The sequence below is a fragment of the Stigmatopora argus genome, chromosome 6 (genome assembly GCF_051989625.1).
Source record: "Stigmatopora argus isolate UIUO_Sarg chromosome 6, RoL_Sarg_1.0, whole genome shotgun sequence".
Classification (NCBI taxonomy): domain Eukaryota; kingdom Metazoa; phylum Chordata; class Actinopteri; order Syngnathiformes; family Syngnathidae; genus Stigmatopora; species Stigmatopora argus.
The window spans coordinates 1,490,625-1,514,872 of record NC_135392.1 but is presented as its reverse complement, the minus strand read 5'-3'; the positions used below and the strand labels follow the sequence as shown (position 1 = coordinate 1,514,872).

Below are 24,248 nucleotides of genomic sequence, written 5' to 3'. Positions count from 1 at the left end.
CCGTGCGTCCACTATGACGGACTCCCAACCAATTTAGGGTGTCGTTCAGGTTGGGTTAGACTCCAGCACCCCGGATAAGCGGCGTCGGAGTAACGAGCGACGGCGTCGCAATTTTGCTGACTCAAAAATAGCACACCATCGATTGAAGGTGCGACATTGACTTTTCGCCCTCCTATAAAAGAGCATTAATAGCCATTTTATGGGGTGCTTGAGATGGACTCGAGCGGCGGCAGACCATCTCGCCGACCCAACGTCTTTCATCATCAAACCCGGATACAAACCAAGCTTCGGCGCCGCTACAGACGTCTTCTAAGACAACGAGTCGTCTCTAAAACTGCATTTTATTATCGTGATTTGATGCAAATAAAAATCAGAGGAAGGTTGAAACTGGGACTAAAACAAGTGTCACAGGTACAGACCGATACTTGGCATCTCTGTACAGTATTTACAAAACGCATTCCCTGACATTCGTAAAAGGGCGACCGGTCCGTTACCCCGTACTTCACCCCGAGAAAGTCTCCCCGCCACGTGGTCTGGTCCGTCTCCGAGGACGTTTTAGGTCCACAGTTCTTAATCCTCAAAGGCGAGACCCATGGTGGAGGCTCAAGTCCGTCCTTTGAACGTGTTCATGCAGGTGTAACTCCCCGTGAACTTGTGGATTTCTTCAAGTGCAACTTGCGGCATGAAACTTGGAATTTGGCACGGTGAAAAAAACGTATCAGTGAAATGTCCAAAAAGGTAAATCGAGAAAGCTAGATCGGAACGGAGCTCACCTTTTGAGAACGACAAGCGCATGCATGGTCCAAGGCAGGTAGAGAAAAGCTACGTCTGCTCGGACCGCGTCCACCGTCTTCTGGGCGACCACCTCGGGCTTGAGGGGCGGAAACAGCTGCGGGAATCTGGGAAAAGCAAACAGTAAAAATTCAGTGGGTCTTCTACTTACAAATGCTTCTACATGCAAAATATTCCGGTTACGAAAAGTTTTTCTGAGTGTGCTTAACATAATTTTAAGTTGGAATCTGGGAAAAGCAACCTGTAAAAATTCAGTGGATCTTCTATTTACAAATGCTTCTGCATGCAAAATATTCAGGTGACAAAAAAAAATTCTGAGTGTGCTTAACATAATTTTAAGTTGGAATCTGGGAAAAGCGACCTGTAAAAATTCAGTGGGTCTTCTATTTGCAAATGCTTCTACATGCAAAAATTCAGTTTATGATTTTTTTTCTGAGTGTGCTTAACATAATTTTAAGTTGTCAAGTTGTCTGTTTACTCACCTGCTCCCTTGCAATTCCACCCCATTTGAAAATTTATTTGCCCTTTTGCATTTTAAGCTTTTCGTAAATCATTTTCTTATCTTTTTTTGCATACACAGTACAGTGGTAAACGGCAACGCGCTCATAACATAAACTAAATTAAATGAAATTGGATTACGATGCAGACACACTCAAAAATAAGTTTAATCTAACCTTACACTAAACTTAATTCTAATTTTGATTTAAATTTTGATACCTTTCTTCTCCCGGGTTGGCTCTATTTGCCCCGCCTCCACCCTGACTTTCACCATCGATAGGCTGTTTGCTTTTGTATTCCCTTCAAAATAATCCCAAAATGATGCACACAAATGTCCTCACAATAGGATAACACATGACTACTTGCCAACGAGAAGTAGTATACACTCCTCTCGTATTAGTGAACAAGCTCCGCGATTCGCACTGACTAACGGGAAAAAAACACTGAAAAAAATGCAACGCTCCGCCCAGTGACGGATTCGTGTCGGTCTTGTCACTTCTAGCTGGGTCTTACCTGACTCTCATGCCCTGGAACATTTCAGTGTTGGTGTGAAACGGGAGGACCGTGGTGCACCCCACGCCGGGACAGTCCAGCAGGCCCAGCGTCAAGCTCTCCATGAAGGCCAGAGACGAGGCCTTGGAGGTGCAGTAGTCCACGGCCCCAGGGATGGGCGACTGGGACAGGATGGAGTTGATGCAAACCACGTGGCCGTGCTGGAGCTCCAGCATCCGAGGGAGGAAAGCCTTCGTGGTCTGAAAGCCAGGGGGATGGAATATCGTCAAAAGGGGGCCCAAGAGTCAAGGTGTTGATTTTTTTTTCAATTTCCAGAGGATCATTGAACCCCTAACCCCCCGTAAACTCACCCAAAATTGCCCCAAGGTGTTGATGTGCTGGGATTTGAGCAGGGCGTCGTCGTCACTGTCCATCAGACTCTTACCGTGGACCACGGCCGCGTTGTTGACTAAAATGCTAACGTCTCCCACCTGAAGCCAAAAAAAAGACAAACCGTTGTTTGATTTATTTACTAAATAACAGCACATATTAACGAAAATATTGACGAAAATATGTAAGATTGTAGCCATTTCCATCTTTAGTCCCTTGTGTAGGTTGAAGATAAACAATGACATACAAGACACGCTTAGCAGTTTTAAACAGCATTGTGATCGCAATTTTGTTCGGCTAATAGCCAGGCTTTAAGATGATTGATGACTATTTTTTAGTCATTTAACCCCTTTTAAAGTACAAAAACTCTCGGAATTCTTTTGAGAACATTGTTACGCTATTGCTAATCACTGTATGCATAAATAGTCGTCCAATACAAATAAATATGATTAAAGCGGCACTAGATGTAGCGTCAATGCCACAGATTTCCTATTGGTGCATACAGAACTCCATATATTAACTGACAGGTTATCTGGGTGCCATATGCACCCAACAAAAGAGCCACATAAGGCTCTCGAGCCATAGGTTCCCTCCCTACCTCTGGCCTAGAGGTTCAGAGATGGGAGTTCATGTATGCTAATTGCTATTGAGTTCCAGGTATGAAGAGACCAGGTGCTTTGGCTAATTTAGCACTTTTTTTTAAAGGGAATTACACAGTCACCTCTAGAGCCAGCCCTTGTTGATATCTTGAATTTTTTTGGTACAAAATCTTGCAGTGGGGGAGGGGCTTGTGTTGGAAGATTTTGTAAACTAAAGGTAGCATCTGCATATTTAACAGTATTGTTCCAATTCAATTTTAGTTCACGTGTTTTTGAGCTGTCGTTTAAAGACAAGTTGAGAGTCAAGAGTGATTCCTAGGTATTGAAATTCTTGGACTACACTGATTGTCCACGTCTGTTTCCGTGAGACCATTTTTTTTCTCGCCGCCCCAGAGCTGTCATCAACATTCTTCGCTCTTATTTGGGAGAATTGTGTCAAAGAATAAATCTATACGCCAGATGGGAGAGGCGAAGTGGCCAAAAAAAATGTGAGTACCTTTTCTCGAACAACCTTGGCTTGCTTGTAAACCTCCTCCCGATTGGCCACGTCGCACAGGAAGTAGTGGCACTCCGTTCCCGCCAGGGAAATCTCCTCGGCCGTTTCTTTCAGGCACTTTTCCGTGCGGCCCCACAGGATTACCTGCCAAAAAAGGGGAGGGGTTTCGTTCATTGATGTCAAACCTGAGGCTCGCGGGCCGTGTGTGGTTCTTTGGATAGGCGCGTATGGTCCCGAATGCACCAATAGCAGCCTCGCGTTGGTGACTAGCGCCTCTTTCATCGTTCATTCTCTACCACTTATCGTCATGTGAGGGTGCCGGAGCCCATCCCACCCCACAACCAATCACTTGTCTCCAAGACAATTTAGCTTACATTTAGCCTAGCATCCATGTTTTTGGGATGTAGGAGGAAACCGGAGTACCCGATCTGATTTTTTCAAAATACATTTTGCCGATACTGATCGGTTTTATTTTAGACCTTCAAAAATAGAAAAACATAAGTAAAATCATCTTTTTGTTTAATTAAGGAAGCTTGATTTTAGCAACAGGCTATATTGGGCCAGTCTGGGATTAGCCTTAGCTGCTTTTAGCAACAAGCTATATTGGGGCAGACCGGTATTAGCCTTAGCTTGTTTTAGCAACATGCTATATTGGGACAGTCTGGGATTAGCCTTAGCTCATTTTAGCAAGAGGCTATATTGGGGCAGTCCGGTGTTAGCCTTAGCTGCTTTTAGCAACAAGCTATATTGGGGCAGTCCGGTATTAGCCTTAGCTTGTTTTAGCAACATGCTATATTGGGGCAGTCTGGTATTAGCCTTAGCTCGTTTTAATAAGAGGCTATATTGTGGGAATCCTGTATTAGCTGTAGCTCGTTTTAGCAACAGGCGATATTGGGGCAGTCCAGTGTTAGCCTTTGCTAACGGGCGCCTTTGCTAACGGGCTAAAGCGAAGAGGCTAAACAAACAGAAATTTGACTCTGTCAGCTTTCAGCCTGGGCAAACTTATTCGAGTTGATTGTTTTTTTTTTTTGCCGAGCCCGGAGATAACCACAAAGCAGACACGTCCTGTTGAATAAGCGAGAGCTTCTAATGGGATTGAAGTCTGGCAAACAAAGGACCCCCCCGTTCTCCCCCGGCAGAAATCTCATTAGACGTCAGGCCTCTAACCGTGCTTACCTGTTAAAAATCACATTGGATTCATTACGGTTTGTCAGCTGGCGTGACAAAAAAAATAAGCTGGCAGCAAACAAGGCTGAAGAAAATGGAAGAGAAACACTAAAAAAAGACATTTTCATTAACCCCGTGACACACACACACACACACACACGCACACTACTCGATCGGTTATTAAACCATATTTTTCACAAATAAAATAATTCTGCCGAGACCACATCCCAATTGGAAATCTCAAAAATGTATTAAAAAGGGGGAAAATAAGAAAATCCAAATGACTCCAGCACCCCCAGTTTGAACAAGGTTAAGATTAAGCCAAATTAAATTAAGCCCAACATTATAATCATCTAAAACATTTTTTTTTCAAATAACAATTCCATTTTTGTTGTTACATATGCTGTTTTACACAATTTTATTGTAAAAATAATTCAATGTGATAAACATTATGACATTATCGCCATATAAAAAGTAAAAAAATAAATCAGAATGCTTTTTTGTGGCAAACGGTTTAAAAATATAGATTTAATTTTACATAATTTTATTGTAAAAAAAATGCATTGTGATAAATTGACCTAGCTTGGTTGTATTGTTGAACATTTATGGTCTACGGCATATGTGTCAAAGTGGCGGTCCGGGGGCCAAATCTGGCCAGCCGCATTATTTTGTGTGGCCCGAGAAAGTCATCATGAGTGCCGACTTTCTGTTTTAGGATGAAATTAAAATAGAGTATAGATTTATATTAAATTTCCCGATTTTCCCCCTTTGAAATCAATAGTTGTCATTTTTTAACCCATTTTTTCTGTGTTTTTAGTTCAAAAATCATTTTGTAAAATCTAAAAATATATTTAAAAAAGTTCAAATAAACATTGTTTTAGATCTATAAAAAACAGAATATTCAGGGCTTTTAATCCAGTTCTTTTAATCAATTTATAAATTAAAAAATCTAAATATTATATCGTTTTTTATTAATATGAAATCAAGTTGACGTTAAAGCGGCCCACGAACCAACCCGAGTCTGACACCCTTGGTCTACGGTATTTAAATATAGATTTATACGCATATACATAGACAAATAGTATAAAACATAATGTAATATACTTATATACAGCATAGTGTATATACCTATAATATCATTTCAACTGGGAAGGCCGGCATTGAGCGATCATGTTCCCCTGCCTGTGAGTGGATGTCCAATCCAAATCGACTCGGTGGGGGGGGGGGGGGGGGGGGGGGGGGGGGGGTTGGGGGGAGGAGCTACCACTAATCGTTCCCAGTTAAACTAGATTGAATTTCCATTCACGGCAGCCAACGAGCGTTCACGGCACAAGAGGAAAATTTTGCAAAACCCGGACAGCAAACACGCGCGGGGCCAAAGTTAGACATCCCATGTCCAAGCAACCCCCCCACCCCCGGCCTCCACCTTTAAAAAATCACGCCGAGGAGGGAGAGGGGGCAGCGGGAGTTCAGGAGGCAGTCGCCTGCCGCTGTCTAATTACTGCAGAGACAGCAAGGTCACTTGCGGGGCAATACCCAGCTGGGAGTGCTGTGCTTCCCGCCTCCGGGACAAAACACACAATCGCACACACACATATACACACACACATACACACGCAAACCTGTTGTCAGCGTGGTGGCTTTCAAGCGTGTGGAAATCCACGTTTCGAGCCAGAGAGGAGAAGGACTGAAGACCAAATACTTCACTCTCGGGTCAAAGTATGTGAGGGACGTTACGATCGGATATTTTAGACTATGCCATTACTACAAAATGTTTAGGTTAGGTTGGGTTAGAACTTTATTTCATCCTGTATTCGGGAAATGCAGTAGGAAGACAGATACAAGACACAGAAGACATTGTAGAACTAGGTCAAAAAATTGGAGCCACTCGGGAAGCATTTTGGGATTGAAGTCAATATGTGTTGAATGTTATGTTAGTATCGAAAAAATGTAAAGCAATACATTAAACAATTTTTTTTTACTTGATTCCGATCCTCTAACGTGATTGGTCCCGATTTACGATAAATTCCAATCCGATTTTTGATCTGGTCCCGATTTACGATAAATTCCAATCCGATTTTTGATCGGGGGACGTCCTTACTTCAAAGTAGATAACTCAACTTCAACTTTAATTCATTTTCTGAACCGCTTATTCGCACAAGGGTCGCGGGGGGGTGCTGGATCCCAGCTGACATTGAACTGGAAAAAGTGTTCAACTGCCATTAACGGCGATAGACGTCCAATCCATTTTGAGTGGGAAGGCTTCCCTAATTTAAAAAAAAAAATACATGATAGGGAGGGGCGTGTCTTAAAAACATTAAAATTGCCAATAGGTAAATTTGAGGGACTTGAAATGCAAATATGTGCTTTTACTTCCTAGAATTAGTCTAAAAAAACAATATAGCCTGTTGCTAAAAACCAGCTAAGGCTAATACTGGACTGCCCCAATATAGCCTGTTGCCAAAAACTGCTAAAGCTAATACCCGGCTGCCCCAATATAGCCTGTTGCTAAAAATACTTGAGTACTTGTGTCTTTTTTTTAACAATTACTTTAAAATCCTTGTCCAGTAGAACTAAAAGAGACATAACATACTATTAAAATTGAGGTTTTTACAAAAGTTGACTATACTTTTCAACTTTTTGTGCTTTTCTACACGTACGCTTTGTACTCGAGTACCCAGTACGAGTACTAAAACGTGACCCCCGTCGTCAAGCCGCTTTTTTAATGACTTTTTTACCCTAGCGTCCAGTCCAGTTCTTGTTTTTTTGTTGTTTGGAGCCATGGTTCTGCAAGAGCTCATCTCCAAGCATTCATTCATCAACGCCACAGTATGTCTTGGGGGGGAAAAAAAAGGAAATTCCGGTTCACGTCAGAGGTTAAAACGACCCCGCTGTTTCCCTTTTGCGGCGACGCGGGCAGGAGGTAGATTGTCGCGCACGTTAGCGCAGGTGTCGCTTTCAATGCCTTCGCACCTTTGTGGCGGGCCGACAATGAGGCGCTGAAAAGCTGAAGGACGTCTTTTGTGGTGCAGCTGCGCTCAGCCAAAGACTTTGCGCCAGTCGTTTTCTCTCATTTCTCGCGAAAGTGCCCCTTCAATAGCCTGTTTTGTTAGTTTTTCGCTTTTTTGCCCAAGTTATCATGAAAAAAAACAAAAAAATGTGGGAAAAAGTTGAGAAAAGTTCGGAAAAATTGCATTTGACGGTTTGATTTCCTTCTTTTGCGTCATTTTCTGATGTCGTGGAGAGCATTTCCCATCTAAATATAGCAAGATTAGCATTCTGAGCTAAAATATATTAGCTATCGATATATTTTCTAGATAATTTTAAACTTTCTGGACTTTAAAAGCCGGAAAAAGTCAAAATATTGGTCCGCATTCGTCTTTTGTTTACATTTGAATAGCTGTTTCACGGAAGGGAATTATTTATTCTTATTTATCTCACATTTACAGGCACAACGCTCAATCAAAGGAACGTTAGGTAAGGGTGCCCTTTCATTTGCCTGATCACAAAGGCAGGCTATGAGGAAAATATGACTTTTTTTCAGTGTTCAACGTTGAAACATATTTTATGAGTTTGGAGGGACTTTAAATTTAAGTATCACATTTAACTGGTTGTGAAATTATTTTTTTTGCGTACCGCTCGTCCCCACGAGGATCGCGCGAGGTGCTCAGCCAATTGGGGAAGTAGGCGGGGCTCACCGTGAATGGGTTTGCCAGCCAATCGCAAGGCGCAGGAAGGCTAACAACCATTCACATTCATACCTAGAGACAATTTAGCATACAATTAGCTTAGCATGCATGTTTTTGGGACGTGGTAGGAAACAGGAGTACCCAAAGAAAACCCACGCAAGCCCAAGGAGAACATGCAAACTCCACACACGAAGGTCAGAACCCTCGCTCTCAGAAATGTGAGGCGGACGCGCAAACACTCTCCACCGGGACACCCTCATTTTTTATTCATTGCTTTTCAACAAAGCTTGCCCGGGGTGCTGGAGCTGATCCCAGCCAACTGGTGGCAGTAGGCGAGGGCTACCTTGAATTGGTCGCCAGGGCACAAGGAGACGGACACCCAATCATTCATAACTAGGGACAATTTAGGCCCAGGGAGAACATTCAAACTCCACACATCACCCAGATTTAAGCCTCGATTTCAGAACCGAGTCGGACGTGCTAACCACTAGTCTGCCATGTGGCCCAAACCGAATTGAAATCGGATTTAAACCAATTTGTCTGTGTAAACGCAGCCAAGAATTGTACAGCACGGGATCGACCAGGTGACTCCATTTTGTTCACGTCAATCATACCTGAGCCCTTCCCACCCAGCGACTCGGGTCAGTCAGTCCAAGTACGTTCAGCAAATCGGCTATTAAACCTCGACGTGACCCCGAAAAGAAGCGGAACAAGTGTCATTTGGTCTTACCTTCCTGGCGCCCTGCTTGGCGAACTCCTTGGCCAGGTGCCGTCCAATGCCGCGTCCCCCTCCGGTGATCAACACCACCTCGTCGGTCAGCTGCTTCCGCCTGCTCGGCAGTAGTCGCCACACGGCCGAACGCAGCACGAAGAAGAGCATTTGGACCGGGAAAACGAGCACCCGACAGGCGCTCCTCAGGTCCATGGCGAAAACTTGTCGCTTTCTTTCTCACCTGCGGCACCGACTCGCTCACGCGTCCGAGCTGGTCGGAGTGCGCCTCGGCGCCGTCATTCTGCCCTGGAGGCTCACGCACGGGACTCTTGTGCGCTCCGTGAACCGCCGGCCGCCGCTTTTATATGGACTCGGAGCGTGGAAGCGAGCAGAGCCGAGTCCAGCCGAAGTGAGCCGAGTCCAGCCGAGTTGAGCCGAAGCGAGCCGAGGCTAGGCGAAGCGAGGCGAGGCGAGTTCTCCCGAGTTGAGCCGAGTTGAGCCGAAGCGAGGCCAGGCTACAAAGGAGCAGGAGGAGGGAGGGGGGGAGGGAAGGCAAAGGTTGAGGGAGGAGGAGAACATAGGGTGACGTATGGTGGTGGTGGTGGTGGGGGGCATTAATCCTGATTGACACGCACACTAGAAGGGTGGGCTTTCCTAAATTGGTCACCAGGTGGGTGCCCAATACTTAAGACCCTCCCAATTATGATTTAGGGATCCAATGGGAAAATGAATCAGACAGGTTGTTGTCATTTTCTGGCTGTAAATTGTAAATATTGAGTTTATAATGTTAATTTTATTACATTAAATTATTTTTGTTATTATTTAAATGAATGTATTTTGTTATTGTTAGAAATAATGTTTAAATACCAACAATAGCCAGTTGACCCAGTAAAATAAAAGTTTAAATATGGCCAAAACATGAAGTCTGCAAATTCATTGTCAATGTCAGACTGGAAACCAGTTTATTTATTTATTTTTAAAATAAGCTATTACTGCCATCTACAGATCAGATGAGAAAGTTCAGTTAAAAAGCTATTTTTTTCCATTCAGGCAGTCCAACGTCTTTCTTAAAAAAAAAATCAAATCGCAATAAAAACATATAATAATAATAATAATAATAATAATAATAATAATAATAATCGGACATAGCCCATTGCCTTTATTAATTTTTTTTCAATACAATATCCAGATTAACTGTTATTTTTCTAGCCATACTTACCATTGTGTAACTTTCATTTTAGTGTGTAACCCTACTGAATAAAAAAAAAAATCATCTTATTATTATCCATTTTCTTCTTTTACTAACTACCACAGCACATACCGTCTAAATATTACACATGGCCGCCATTCAACATGTTTTCTGATCTGATCATTTCCAGCGTACATATTTTCCCGGACTATTTTTCTCCATTTTATTACCAGCGTCCCACAAAAACCCCCACAAATTAATGGCATAAAACCTTGCAGTTTTTGACGCCCATTATTCCCAAAATATGGCCCAACGGGTGGCCGAAAATTCTGCTGGTCATTAAAAAACTTTTCCGTAATGATGGAACACGAGCGCGGAATGACCGCGACCTATCATTATTATTATTATTTATTTCTAATTGGCCAGGGCTGCTTTTGAGGTGTCCAATAATTGGACCGGCGCTCATTTTGACGTCCTCGACGGCCACGCGAGATTTCGGAAAAGCTTCCCGGGCTTGTTTGTTGCCTCGGTGGCGGTGGCGAAGAATCCGCAATGTCCGGGTAATTGGCACTGCTTGTTAGATGGTGTCCATCTTTCCTCTTCTGGCTTTTTTTTACCCTCAAAATATGACATCTGCTGTCATATTTGTCCACCATGGACTTTTCCAATGTCTACATACCTGTCAACTTTGGCCAATCACTACTCTTATTAATGATGGCAATTCCCCTTATTAAGCGATAAAAAAGCTTACAAATGCAACACGGCACATTTGCTCACGTAAAAGTCTAAACTTTTCTCCAAAGTGGACGCGGTGCCCAATCATTATGCACTAAATTCAACATTCTGTCGATGTATGACGCCGCTGACTGTCTGGGTACATTGCTTGCTGACACGTTATATTTATATAGTGAAAAGGGGAATGCGAGTACGCATATCGTGCTTAAAGCATGACGATTAGCAGTTGATGATGACGTTTTTTTGGGACGATTAGACCCAAAATGGGTAAAACTAGATCGGTTTTACAAAAAACGTACTTGAAAAAAACCTGTACAAAAGTTGTTATACGGCGTACACGATTTGAAATGATCAAGAAACGTATAAAATGCGGGGAAAAACGTGTCTACAAATCGCCATTCACGGGTCACGATTTGATTCCAACCCGATACGACTTTAAGGCAGGGGTGACGAACACGTGGCTCTCGAGCCGCATGTGGATCCCGGCCAAAATGAAGGCGGCTCTTTGCTTCTCATTATATTTAGTATCTACTATGGCTCTTAGCCCCATTTCATTCATTCATTTTCGGAACTGCTTATCCTCGTGAGGGGTGCGGGGGGTGCTGGAGCCAATCCCAGCTGTCTCCGGGGCAGTACCCAGAGGAAACGCTTATCCTCATAATGGTCGCTGGGGGTGCTGGAGCCTATCCCAGCAAACTACGGACACACCTGAATCGTGTTGAAGTTATCCTATTTACAGATATTTTTTGAAAAATAATATCTTTTTTTGAACCGCTTATCCTTACAAGGGTTGCAGGGGGTGCTGGAACCCATCTTAGCAAACAACGAGCACCAGGTTAGGGATACCATGAATTGGTGGCCAGCCAATCGCAAGGCACAATGACACAAACAACCAATCACACTCATACCTAGCCTAGCTAGCACATTTTTGGGATGTAGGAGGAAACCATAGTACCCGGAAAAAACCCACAGGACAACATGCAATCTCCACACATCGAGAACCCACCTGGGATCGAACCCCCGGCCCCAGAACTGCGAGCCCGACAAGCAAAACACCTCTCCACCGCGCTGCCACCCAAATGTACTATTTTACACCGCACTTATTTTTTACTAGGATTGCTCTTGAACGCAAAAAAAAAATAAACATATGGAGAGGGATATTAGAAAGACAGGTCATTTGCCGCTTCGGGGAATTTAGTCCCGCTAAGCCTTTGCGTGACGGGGCTATTGAATCGGTCCGACCGGACCGGACCGGATCGGAGTTAAAACAGACACGCAAGAGCGAGCCCAACATTATTATTATACATGAGGAATGAAATATTAAAGAGGCGTACCCTGGCGATGAGCAAAACACACCTACGGGTTGTAGATTTTTGTATGCGCACGGGCAGCCGAGCCAACAATGAAAAGCGGCGCCACCCAGATGCACGTTTTATCGTTGCGGAGAACTTAATGTCTGCGGCCATTTTCTTTACGGCCCTTCCGACCGAACGCGTTTCGTTCCGGACCGCAAAGCAGCAGTCACGCCTCGATATTCCACGTTCGGGGAAATGGCCGTAATGTAAAAGCCATGCGTTCAAATAAAATGCAAATGGAGTTGGAAATCATTGGCGGGGAATATGTTTATTTGATGGCGGTTAATAACATGATTAAAGGACTCGGAGATGAAAAAGCTTGACCGAGGACATTTTTTTGGGAGAAATAATATAAGTTATCAGTTGCCGTGGACGGTGGGAGACGTTTAATTCATTTGGAGTGGAAATTAATTTTGGACGTCTATAGACGTCAATGGCGGTGAGACATGAGGGTTCATTATAAAAGTGTGTTGTGTCAATGGGAGGACATTTTGGCTCTGTTCTGTTTGTGTTAGGGTTTTTAATGGGTCATTTCCAATTGAGTTTGGCTCACTTTTCATTCTTTTACATCACTTCCTGTTGTTTTTTTTGAGAATTTCCTAGCCACTAACTGTTAATTTTAGTTTTTTAATCACTTCTTGCTGATTTTGGGGCATTCCCGGGTCACTTCCTTGTGATTTTGGGGCAGTTCCGGATCACTTCCTTGTGATTTTTAGGCTATTCAGGTCTTTAATATCAAACAGTTTTAGTCAATCTCTTAGTAACTTCCTATTATTGATTTTGGGGCGTTTCTGGGTGACTTCCTATTGATTTTGGGGCATTTCCGGGTCACTTCCAATTGATTTTAGGGCATTTCTAGGTCACCTCATGTAGATTTAGCCACTGAGGAGAAGAAAACAAAAACGCAGGACTGCAGTGTACATTCCAGGCCACAAGTGGGCAGTGTAACAAAACACTACCTAATCACATGCACCTGCTACCAAACAAATCAGCAAGGGGATTAGACAGTACGTACCACAATATTACCTTCATGCTCCATAATCGAGTTAATCGGCTATAATATTACATATTTACACATATATGTTCATTAACATGAATATGTATTGCAGGAGGTCAACAAAATTGAAAAGATCCAGACGTTTTCTACAACAATTGGACATCGACCCATCACTTCAATGTGAGTTCCCACAAGTCTATTTACTTTGCGTCACTTGTCTTCTGTTGATTAAAACGCTAATTAGCATCGCGCTACTTTGTTGTTTAACTTTTTCCATAACTGTAAACACGCCCTGACTTAACGTGTTTAGTTTAAGATCTCCTCCACTTGAAAATCGCACGCACGTCAAATAGAACGCGGGACCACAGCCTATTAGCATAAATGATGTCCCCTAATGCTATGCAAATCCATCCTCACTAGCTGTTAGCATTCCCCTAGACCTTGCCAAAAAAACTGAAAAAAGAACAAAAAACGAGTCGACGCCGGAGTTGACCTGAGTTGTGAGTCATCCAAGGCGACGTCTGCGCGGCGGCGTGCATCTCCCATCCCATTAGGGGCTTAATTACATGGAATCAAAGTGTTTAATTAGCAAGAATCAAAGACGCTTATGTTTGACGGTCCACCATCTGCCAGCGCCCGGTGGCGGCGCCGCTCTCGGTTGAGCGACGTTTCCAAAGGCCCCGGACGGCGACCCGTCGAGCTCCGAGCGGCGTTTCCGCTATAGCGGCGCGCCTCTGCATAGACGAGCCCGCGCATGAATATTTCCGTCGCTCGCCGTGCGTCTTATAATGCGTAATGACTCGAACGGGAACGCGCGGCGGAATGACAAGCGCGTCGGGCGACGTTTCGAAGACGGCGTCCTACGAACGGGAAACCGAGTCGCACTTAAAGGGGAGAGCGCCCCGCCTTGCGACAGATGCTTTCACAAGCTGGCCGTATTTATATTGCATGACACCCCCATTTGCATGCCGGTGTATTTGCGGGTAATTGCGTTCTATTCAGGTCACGGTGCCGGTTACGTTTGCGCCCCACGTATCTCCAACGCGGCCGTTATCGCCTCGTTCGTATAATGCGGGTGTCAGGAGCCATAATGTATTTATCCGAATGTAACACAATTTTTTTTTGCATTGAAATAAGACTAAAAAAGTGTTGGTCGTCTTAAAATCGGGGTTTAGACATTGTACCTATTTACAACACAGGATGGCGCCAGATGCTTTTAAAGCGAATGCTGAATACTGATGGCTAATTGACTTGAATGGCTTTATTGTTATTTATATAGATACTATAACTAGATTTAAAGCGTGACCATGATGCACACATAAATAAACAATGAATAAATAATTAGTCAACGTAATTGAGTAGTCAAATTAGATAAGTAATAGGTAATATGAATAAGTGGTCAGATAAGTAAGCAAGTACAAAAAGAGACTAAAGTGGTTAGCAGCCGATGGAGTTTTACTGCAAGTATAAGATAGGAAGTTATTCTAGCACAAGAGTGTCAGACTCGGGTTGGTTCGCAAGCTGCTTTAACGTTAACTTGATTTCACGTGGGCCGGACCATTTTAGATATAATATTTAGTTTTTTTAATTTTTATAAATGGATTAAAAGAACTGGATTAAAAGCCCTGAATATTCCGTTTTTTTATAGATCTAAAACAATGTTTATTTGAGCTTTTTTAAATATATTTTGAGATTTTACAAAATGATTTTTGAACTAAAAACACAGAAAAAATGGATTAAAAAATGACAATTATTGATTTAAAAGGGGGAAAATCAGGAAATTTAATATACATCATACTCTTCATTTTAATTTGATCCTAAAACAGAAAGTCGGCACTCATGATTGACTTTCCCGGGCCACACAAAATGATGCGGCGGGCCAGATTTGGCCCCCGGGCCGCCACTTTGACACATGTGGTCTAGCAATTTTGTTGTTTTATCACAATAGATTGGTTCATTTACATTTAAAAAACAGAAGCCATTCATTTACAAATGTGATTGCACTTTAGTTGACACATTGATATGGTCAGATATTGAGATGTGATGTACATTTTTGCATGATTTGAATGAGCTAAAATAACATGCTTTTCCTCTTGAACATCTTGTTATAATATTTTGTTTCAGATGTACTGTCATTATTTTGTGGATAAAAATTTAATTTTTTTTCTTCAAACTTGAGTCTTGAAAAAGAGGGGGTCGTCTTATAATGGGGGTCGTCTTATATTTGGGCCAATACGGTATGTAGCTCATACTAGTAATTGATTAGCAACAGCGTAACAATGTTGTGAGACTTTTTGCACTTTAAAAGTGTTGAAATTACTAAAGAAATGCACAATTTTGCATATATTTTGAATTTTAAATTGTGATTATAACTCCTAAGGCCGTATTATTCATCATTTTTTCCATCAGTGCATAGTGTCATTGATACTCATTGATTAGCAACAGCGTAACAATGTTGTCAACAGAATTCAGAAACTTTTTGCACTTTAAAAGTGGTGAAAAGACAAAAAAAAGGCATAATTTTTCATGTATTTTGACTTTTACATTGTGGCTCCTGAGGGAAAACCATTTGAAAATCTGAATTGTTTACGGCTCTCTCTGTCAAAAAGCTTCCCGATCCCTGGTATAATGTTTATGACTTACCGCCACACTTACTCACGAGTGAGATTCGGCGCTAGCAGCTCGAAGCTGGAAGATCTGAAATGATATAAAAGTCACTTAATGGCAAGGCGGAGCCGCAAATTTAAAGGCGCAAATTGTTTGCAAGGCAATCCAGTCCGCATTAATCTGAGCAAACAGCATTCAGATGGCCATTACGGCGCTAATGTTTTACATTTATGGTTAGCGATCGCTAATAAAGGGCCAGTAATTGCTATAAAACCCGAATAAAGTCAGCTCATGTTTGTGTTGTCGCACGTTTGCGTAAAAAATATGCAGCACGCCAGACACTTTAGTGCAGGGGTCGGGAACCTTTTTGACGAAGAGAGCCATAAACAATTCATATTTTCAAACATTATTCATTGAGAGCCATACTCAGAATTTAACAGTAAAAATAAGTGTGCATTTATTAATCATTTGCCACTTTGAAAGTAAAAAAAGTCTCTGAATTCTTTTAAGAATATTTTTTCACGGTTGCTAATCAATGAGTATCAATGCGAGTATGCATGCAAAAGAGGATAATGAAGAAAAATTATGATTAAAAAGGCGCTAGAGATAGTGTCGGCGCCACAGTGTGACGCTCCCATTGGTGAGTTCGGGGCTTAAGTGGTCTCTCACCAGCGGTTCCCATATTTTATCACACAAGTTAGCAGAGAGCCATATACACCCATCAAAAGAGCCACATATGGCTCCCGAGCCATAGGTTCCCTACCCCTGCTTTAGTGTTTAGTCCAATCGCTCCTTTATGCAGAATAAACATCTTGCGACAACACACATTTTTAGGATATACAGTAATACCTTGAGATATGAGCTTAATGCGTCCCGGCACTGAGCTCGTATGTCAAATCATTTTTTTTCTATATAAAATAACTGAATATAAATTAATCCGTCGCCACCCTCTGAATAAAAATATTAAAATAGGATATTACAATGGAACAAAAAAACATGTTTGTAATTTACCACCTACGCTCACAAAGTAACAAATACATATCTAGTGGTTATAATCTGGAATATAATGTGACATTATGTACAGTAGTGTATGGAGTTCTTACCTTCAAGACAGACGGTAGCGGCTAAGATAAGATAAGATAAAATAAGCTAATCTAAAATAAGCCAATATAAGATAAAACAAGATAAGCTAAAATAAGATAAGATAAATTAAGCTAAAATAAGTTAAACTAAGATAAGATAAACTAAGCTAAGATAAACTAAACTAAGCTAAGATAAACTAAGATAAGATAAACTAAAATAAGCTAAACTAAAATAAGATAAGCTAAGATAAGCTAAAATAAACTAAGCTAAGCTAAACTAAGCTAAGATAAAATAAGATAAGCGAAAATAAGATAAGATAAACTAAGATAAGATAAACTAAGCTAAGATAAGCTAGGCTAAGATAAGCTAAAATAAGACAAAATAAGATAAGCTAAAATAAGATAAACTAAGATAAGCTAAGATAACCTAAACTAAGCTAAAATAAGCCAAACCAAGCTAAGCTAAAATAAACTAAGGTAAGATAAGCTAAGATAAGCTAAGATAAACTAAGATAAGCTAAGATAAACTAAGATAAGCTAAGATAAACTAAGATAAGCTAAGATAAACTAAGATAAGATAAACTAAGATAAGCTAAGATAAAATAAGATAAAATAATCTAAAATAAGATAAGACAAGATAAGAAAATAAGCTAAGATAAGATAATACCAGTGTCCAATCAGCCAAGCATGCATGTTTTTTTGGAATGTGGGAGGAAACTGGAGTACCCGGAGAAAACCCACGCAGGCCCGGGAGAACATGCAAACGGGAAGGTTAGGGAGGACGTCAAAAGTTAGCTACGGCAAAAAAAGCTGATGCAGAGCTTGGTTCCAGCTGGCGGGCAGGATGTTATCATCGTTCCAAAAAAAAAATTCTAATAAATTCAAAAATGGTGCTACACGCTGGTCTGCAGGGGCTTCTTATCAGGGAGCGACAGAACAAAGGGAAAAAGCAGGCCGTTGGCGGCAGAAGCGATGCTCAAATGTTCCCGGGCGAACGCCGGGGAGATCTCGTCGGCCCGGAACCTCAAGGTGAAGTGACGCCCCACGCAGTAGATGTCCTCGTCCATCGCCACGCACCTGAAGGCGGGGCAACGGGGAAGGCGTTTGGTGTCGCACTCGTACCACAGTCGGGCCACCGTGTGGTAGCGGTAAACGCTGACCCCCAGCAGGGGGTTGACTTCAAAACGGTACAGAAAGGGCCCCACGGACACCATATCCACCGTCCTGTCCTTGCCGGCCGCCAGAAGACTCCCCTTCCAGGAGTCGTTCTTGGGGCTGTAGCGCAGTAGCATGTAGCGGACGCCGCCCCCGGAGACGAAGAGCTCCCCGTTGCAGACGGTGGCGTGGTGGGCCACCGCAAAGGTGTCGTTGGGCAGAGGGGCCACAAAGGTCCACCTGTCCCGACACGGGTCGTAGCGCTCCACCGACGTCAGGCACTCCCCGCCGATGGCGTAGACGTAGCCATCCAGGGCGGCTAGTTTGCAACGAGGCCTGGCTTCGTTCATGGGACTGATTTCCTTCCAAATGGCCGTCAGGGGGTTGTAGCAGAAGACTCGCTTGGAAGGGGCGGCGGCTTCGGCGTCCGTGCCGACTGCCACGAACAAGTAGTTGTCCATGGTGCACACGGCGCTAGCTTGGCCGGCGGCTTCCGGCGGAATGGCGCAGAGTTGCTGCCAGGCATCCTGGCGGCGGTCGTAGCAGTGCAAGGCGCTCGGGTTCTTCTTCGCCGTTCTTTGGGCGTTCCCGGGTCGGTCTCTGGGGTTCATGTCCGCCACTACCACGAAGCTCCTCCCGCTGGTTCTCTGTCGCCGGATGAGTTCCCGCTCGGCTCGGGTTAGACGCCCGTAAAGATCCTGATCCAGGAGCACCTGCAAGTAGTTATCGGACATGACCTCAATGGCCGCCTGGACCACCGGCGTTTCGTCATATTTTTTGGCCAAAAAGAGCGCCTCCAAACAGTTGCCCAGATCCACTTGAGTTTTTAGCCTCTCCAAATCCGATGGGGTTACCGATCGGTTCAACAGAACCGCCTCCAGGTCGGAACGCTTGCCGCCGTTCTGCCGGTCATCGTTTGTGGGAGAACCGATCGGTGGAACGCCGCCGGTGGAGTCGCAAGACGGGGGAACTGGACTCGGTAGCGCCGACTGCTCCGCGGCGGCGAGATAGCTGTCCTTGCGCAGGGGTGTCGAAATTGGATCCGCCTGGCAGGGCGATTCCGCCAGGGCGTGGCTTTTGATCTCCGGAGGAGGACTTTTATTCTGACCCACAACAGCGTTTGAATCCTTAGTACACTGAGAAGAACTTTCCACGTAGTATTCGTAGATCTTGCCATGCACGACTTGGTTTCCTGGAGGAGCCGCCATTAGCTGGGCGTCCTCCACCGTAATCTCCGCCTTGGAGATGAAGCTAGAGTAGCAACCGTGTTGCTCCAACTCTTGCCTCAGTTCCCTACCGACACCCGTACCGCCTTCTACCTTCTGTAAAAAGCGACTGGTTCGCCCACTCTTTGTTGGACCAGAAAGAACTGGTTCCCTATCACTGGATGAATTCGCTTCTATCGTACTTTGTTTTTCTGCTTTCCCGTCGGCGTACGAAGGTCCAAGATGGTTTTCCTCAGTTCCACCGGTGACGTTGGTCTTGCATCTTTTACAGGTCTGTGGATCTCCACTCTGCCGGACCGGATCGTTCTCGTTGCTCCTGGAGCCATAGACCCTGTAGGCCAGCGAAACCAGAAGCACGGTCACGGCGGAAAGGCCGATTTTGAGCAGCAGACGCATGTCCAACTCGACTCCAAAAAGCTCCGCCACGGCCATGGCGGCGGATGCGGATCACGACCACGGTAAGCAACGACCGCTCGGCTGATCCTTTTGTCAACACGTCTCGACGGACAGCTGCATGTCGCCCGATCTGGGTTGCAAAAGCGCTCCCGTGATCCGGCGACTGCCGGTCTCCGCCTCCAGGTGTCAAATAAAACCGGCCGCGGTACATTTGCATCCTTCTGTGGGCGGGGTTTCGGTCACGCAACACCTGTGGTGAATCCAATGCAAATTCCACGAAAGCTAAGATCAATATTGGGTCAAACCGTTCACTTGCTACTTTACTCTTTCCCCGTTAAAAGTATTTTCAAAAACCGCAAGAGCTGAGCAGCATTTTTATTAGCGCAGACGTCACCTGCTGCAAAAGTATTAAGTTTTATTACCTTATGACTCACAGCTTAAGCTGCAGAAGCGAGGTTTAAATAAGAGGTGGGAAAGGACAATAGAGTTACCGAATACGAAGCGAGCAGGACCTAGATCTGTTTGCACAGTCGCGTCACGGATCGCCAAACCTGTCGCGCAAAGTAGGAGTGGAACAACAATCCTGCGGCGGATGGAGAAAGCTTCCTCAGAGAAAAGTGACAGCCTCGTTCATTTCCATAAGCCGGATGTACAACGCCGCCAATGGAACGCTGTCGTGTCAGACTGTCAAGTAGGAAAACTCCAGTTCAAATGGTTCTGTCGGAGGCTCGCGCTAAATACAGCAATACCTTGAGATAAGAGCTTAATGCGTTCCGGGACCGAGCTCGTATGTCACTTGTATCTCAAATCAAATTTTCCCATATCAAATAACTAAATACAGTCATACCTCTGCTTACGAAAGAACCAAATACAGTCATACCTCTACTTACAAAATAACTAAATACAGTCATACATCTACCTACAAAATTAAAGTCATACCTCTATTTACCAAATAACTAAATACAGTCCTACCTCTACTTACGAAATAACTAAATAGTCATACCTCTACTTACAAAATTAAATACAGTCATACCTCTACCTACAAAATTAAATACAGTCATACCTCTACTTACGAAATAACTAAATACAGTCATACCTCTACTCACAAAATAACTAAATAGTCATACCTCTACTTACGAAATAACTAAACACAGTCATACCTCTACTTACAAAATAACTAAATACACTCATACGTCTACTTACGAAATAACTAAATACAGTCATACCTCTACTTACGAAATAACTAAATACAGTCATACCTCTACTTACGAAATAACTAAATAAAGTCATACAACTACTTATGAAATAACTAAATACAGTCATACCTCTACTTACGAAGTAACTAAAACAGTCATACCTCTACTTACGAATGCCTCTAGGTACGAAATTTTCAGGTTACAAAATATGCAAATGAGTGACTTAAGATATGAAAATGATCCAAGTTAGGAAATCGCCCAAAAAGTAAATGCATTTCCTTATCCGTTATTTTGAAAATATTGTCACGGATGCATTGATTCTCACTTTAGAATATCGCTACCTGCTACTGGGCTCTCATTCTATCTCATATAATGACAATAAAAGCATTCAACTCAATTCAATTGGCTGTCTCACAACAACCACTATCCATGTTTCAAGATTCTTTCTTAAATACCTGTCCACCTCGACTAAATGCTCCCCTAATTAAGCGATTAAAACCCACTGACCAATTTTAAAGGGTTTAGTTTGTAGTTGTGCGAGGACCGGGGAACAAATTAGATAATTTACATATAAAGTACACATCTACTTACAAAATTTTCAAGTTACGAAAAAAGTTCTGGAACCAATTAATTTCGTAAGTAGAGGTACGACTGTTAGAACGCAGCTTTTCACTTCACGGTTGGTGGGTTTGCCTCACAGTTCTAGGGTCGAGAGTTCGATTCCCAGATGGGTCTTCACTGCTTGTGTGGGTTTTCTCTGGGTACTCCGCTTTCCTCCCACATCACCAAAACATGCACGCTAAGCTAATTGCATGCTAAACTGCCCCTAGCTATGATTAGTTGTTTGTCCTCATGTGCCCTGCGATTGGCTAGCCACCAATTAGGGTGCCTGAAATCCGCTGTGATCGGCTCCAGCACCTCCTGCGACCCTTGTGTGGATAACTGGTTCAGGAAATGAATGATTAGCAAGTTTAGTAAACGCTCCAAAAGGAAAGTCCGAGTTGGGTTTTCTTTTAAACCTACATAAGCTGATGAACGTATCTTAAATTTAGATATGATTTGTTATTTAAACAAAACAAGAAGGGATGATGACGTGTTAAATGAACATTTGAATTGGATGCGAGCTGCTTTGGCTTTCTCATTACAAGCCTTCCTTCAAAAAGGCTCGCCGGGGACTTTGGCCGTAGTTGAGCTGGAATAAATTTAATGTGTACGATTATGGTGCCAACATCAAACAGGGTTGCAAAATAAGCCCCGCGGCCACAGATATGCGGCACTTGGCTTTTCTGGGGGAAAACACTATCATTCGGCGCACCGTCGGAAGCCTATTTAGTGACTTGACTTGATGTTAGCGGCTGTAGTTTACAATTTTCTCATCTCATCTCCTCTCATTTTCTGAACCGTTTTATCCCCACTAGGGTCACGGGGGTGCTGGAGCCTATCCCATCTGACTTGGACACCCTGAATGGTGGACAGCCAATCGCAGGGCACAAGGTAATAAACGTCCAAGCACTTGTAGCTAGGGGCAATTTAGAATGTCCAATTAGCCTAGCATGCATGTCTTTGAAATGTGAGAGGAAACCGGAGTACCCGGAGAAAACCCATGCAGGCCCGGGGAAAACTTGGTGTTTATTAATGCATTTTTAAAAATATTTATGCAGCATTATGGCTTTTGTAAAGTGACCTCATGTTGAAAGTAACATTTTTTGTCACATTTAGATACAAATAATGTTTAAAAACCTTATTTTGAACATTCTAGCGAGCTTTAATTTTGGAACTTTTGATTATCGACCTTTAAAAAATGGCATATTAGCGAAAAAAAAATCCAGGAAACCTAAAAAAAAATAAAAAATATGATTTAGTTATAAGATTCATTGTTCTCTGGCTGCCCACCAATTCAGGGTGTAGCTGGGATCGGCTCCAGCACCCCCCCGTTAGCCTTGTGAGGTTAAGCAGTATGGAGCATTAACGAATGCATTGGTGTGTATTATAACTTGATAAATATTGTAAATTGCAACAAATTGACACATAAAAATTCACAACAGTTCATAGCTGAATGCGACAAATTATTTTTACGTATTATTAATTTTGCTCATCCAACTGTACGCCGAAGACAACAAAACCAATATGAATTGATGTTGACTTATATTATCAAATTTATCTTTGTATACATTTAACTTGTATATTGTTTTGTTATATTATTTTATTCTTATCTCAAGGCAACAGTAGTTATTAGTAACATCTCTTAAAGGGAAAGTCATCCAAAAATCTTGTTCAATCAAAATTGCCACGGCAAATATTTAATCATCTCTCCATTTTTAATACAGGTGAAATGAAACAGATGCAAACAACCCTGTTTTATCAAGCCCGGCGTGGTGGGAGGAGCAAGCCAGCGTGACTGCGACCAATCCCAGGCCAATGTCCGCGAGAGAGATTGACGGCGATACACACACAATGTAAGTCACTCGAAATAGCATGACACGAGGAAACAGAAATTAAAAATAGGGGAAAAAAATCAGATTTACATGCATCACCATCCTCAGAACATTTCCCGTCATATTGGTTTATGCTGCATATTAAAAAATAACAAATAAAATGGATACAGCAAAAAAGTATATATATTTTTTAAAATTCTTTCACCCAATTTTTAGTTCTATTGGATAAAATACAAACAAATCCGCAACCTTCCCTCCCCACGACCCCATAAAACCTATTTATTAATTTTATTATTTACACTGATGTACACAAAATACACAAGGATTTTCCTGCAACCTTCCAACTTCATTTATTATTATTTTTTTTACATTCTAAGCCATCAAAAAGAGGAAAAAAATCCCCCAAAATAGTATACAGATCGCTCTGTTAACATCTTCATTGCTCCGCCCCCGATTCTGCGACTCCGCCCCCTTGTGGCACAAAATGCCGCGTTTCATTCACATTTGCGTGGTAAAATCGGGGACATTTTCATTAAAAAATAAAAAAAAATAGAAATGAAAAATCAAATTCAAACGCCATCTTTCCAATTTGAACTAACTTTATTGATCAACAGGCAGACAAAAAACAAAATATATCACTTGGAGAGGATTTACGGGAGTTATTCGTGGTTATTTTCGTTAGAAAAAAAATGGGAGGAGCACCACCAGGTGGCAGCACCGTGGTCTCAAACACTCGTGACGCAGTGGTGGAAAGGACGCCGATGTTTTTGTTGTTGTTGTTGTTTTGAAATGTTTGCGTGTCTGGTGTGTGAGGAGGGCGAGTATGTGGGTGCGTGCGTGCGTACGAGTTTTCACGTCAGTTCCACCGTCACTGTGAGGACGAGGGCCATCCACGTGACTCCGCCCATGGCGTACAGGGGCGAGACTCCACCTGTAAACAACACAAAAATACCAGGCCGGTTACCAAACGGGTTGTTTAAATACAAATATAAACTTTATGAACAAATCTGTGCAACTGCGTAGAGCGTTGGTTTCAAACA

The 24,248-nt window shown here is 42.9% G+C and overlaps 3 protein-coding genes across 4 annotated transcripts in view; all 3 read right to left on the bottom strand.

The window, feature by feature from the left end:
- Nucleotides 1-322: 322 nt before the first annotated feature.
- Nucleotides 323-9,334, bottom strand: dhrs3b (dehydrogenase/reductase (SDR family) member 3b). Its single transcript, XM_077604006.1, has 6 exons — nt 8,854-9,334; nt 3,268-3,411; nt 2,154-2,273; nt 1,804-2,042; nt 774-899; nt 323-688 (listed from the first exon to the last, which is right to left on the bottom strand). The coding sequence occupies exons 1-6, from the start codon at nt 9,046-9,048 to the stop codon at nt 604-606; spliced, it is 909 nt and encodes a 302-aa protein (XP_077460132.1). The 5' UTR covers nt 9,049-9,334; the 3' UTR covers nt 323-603.
- A 7,773-nt stretch (nt 9,335-17,107) lies between these two features.
- klhdc7a (kelch domain containing 7A) lies at nt 17,108-19,740 on the bottom strand. Its single transcript, XM_077603259.1, has one exon. The coding sequence runs from the start codon at nt 19,611-19,613 to the stop codon at nt 17,694-17,696; it is 1,920 nt and encodes a 639-aa protein (XP_077459385.1). The 5' UTR covers nt 19,614-19,740; the 3' UTR covers nt 17,108-17,693.
- A 4,049-nt stretch (nt 19,741-23,789) lies between these two features.
- The window catches only part of LOC144075839 (immunoglobulin superfamily member 21-like), a 182,925-nt gene continuing 182,466 nt past the window's right edge, over nt 23,790-24,248 (bottom strand). For both annotated transcript variants that reach the window (XM_077603261.1, XM_077603260.1), the window contains one exon: nt 23,790-24,139. In XM_077603261.1, coding sequence (XP_077459387.1) covers nt 24,060-24,139 — 80 coding nt within the window. In that variant the 3' untranslated portion in view covers nt 23,790-24,059. The remainder of the gene's footprint in view (nt 24,140-24,248) is intronic.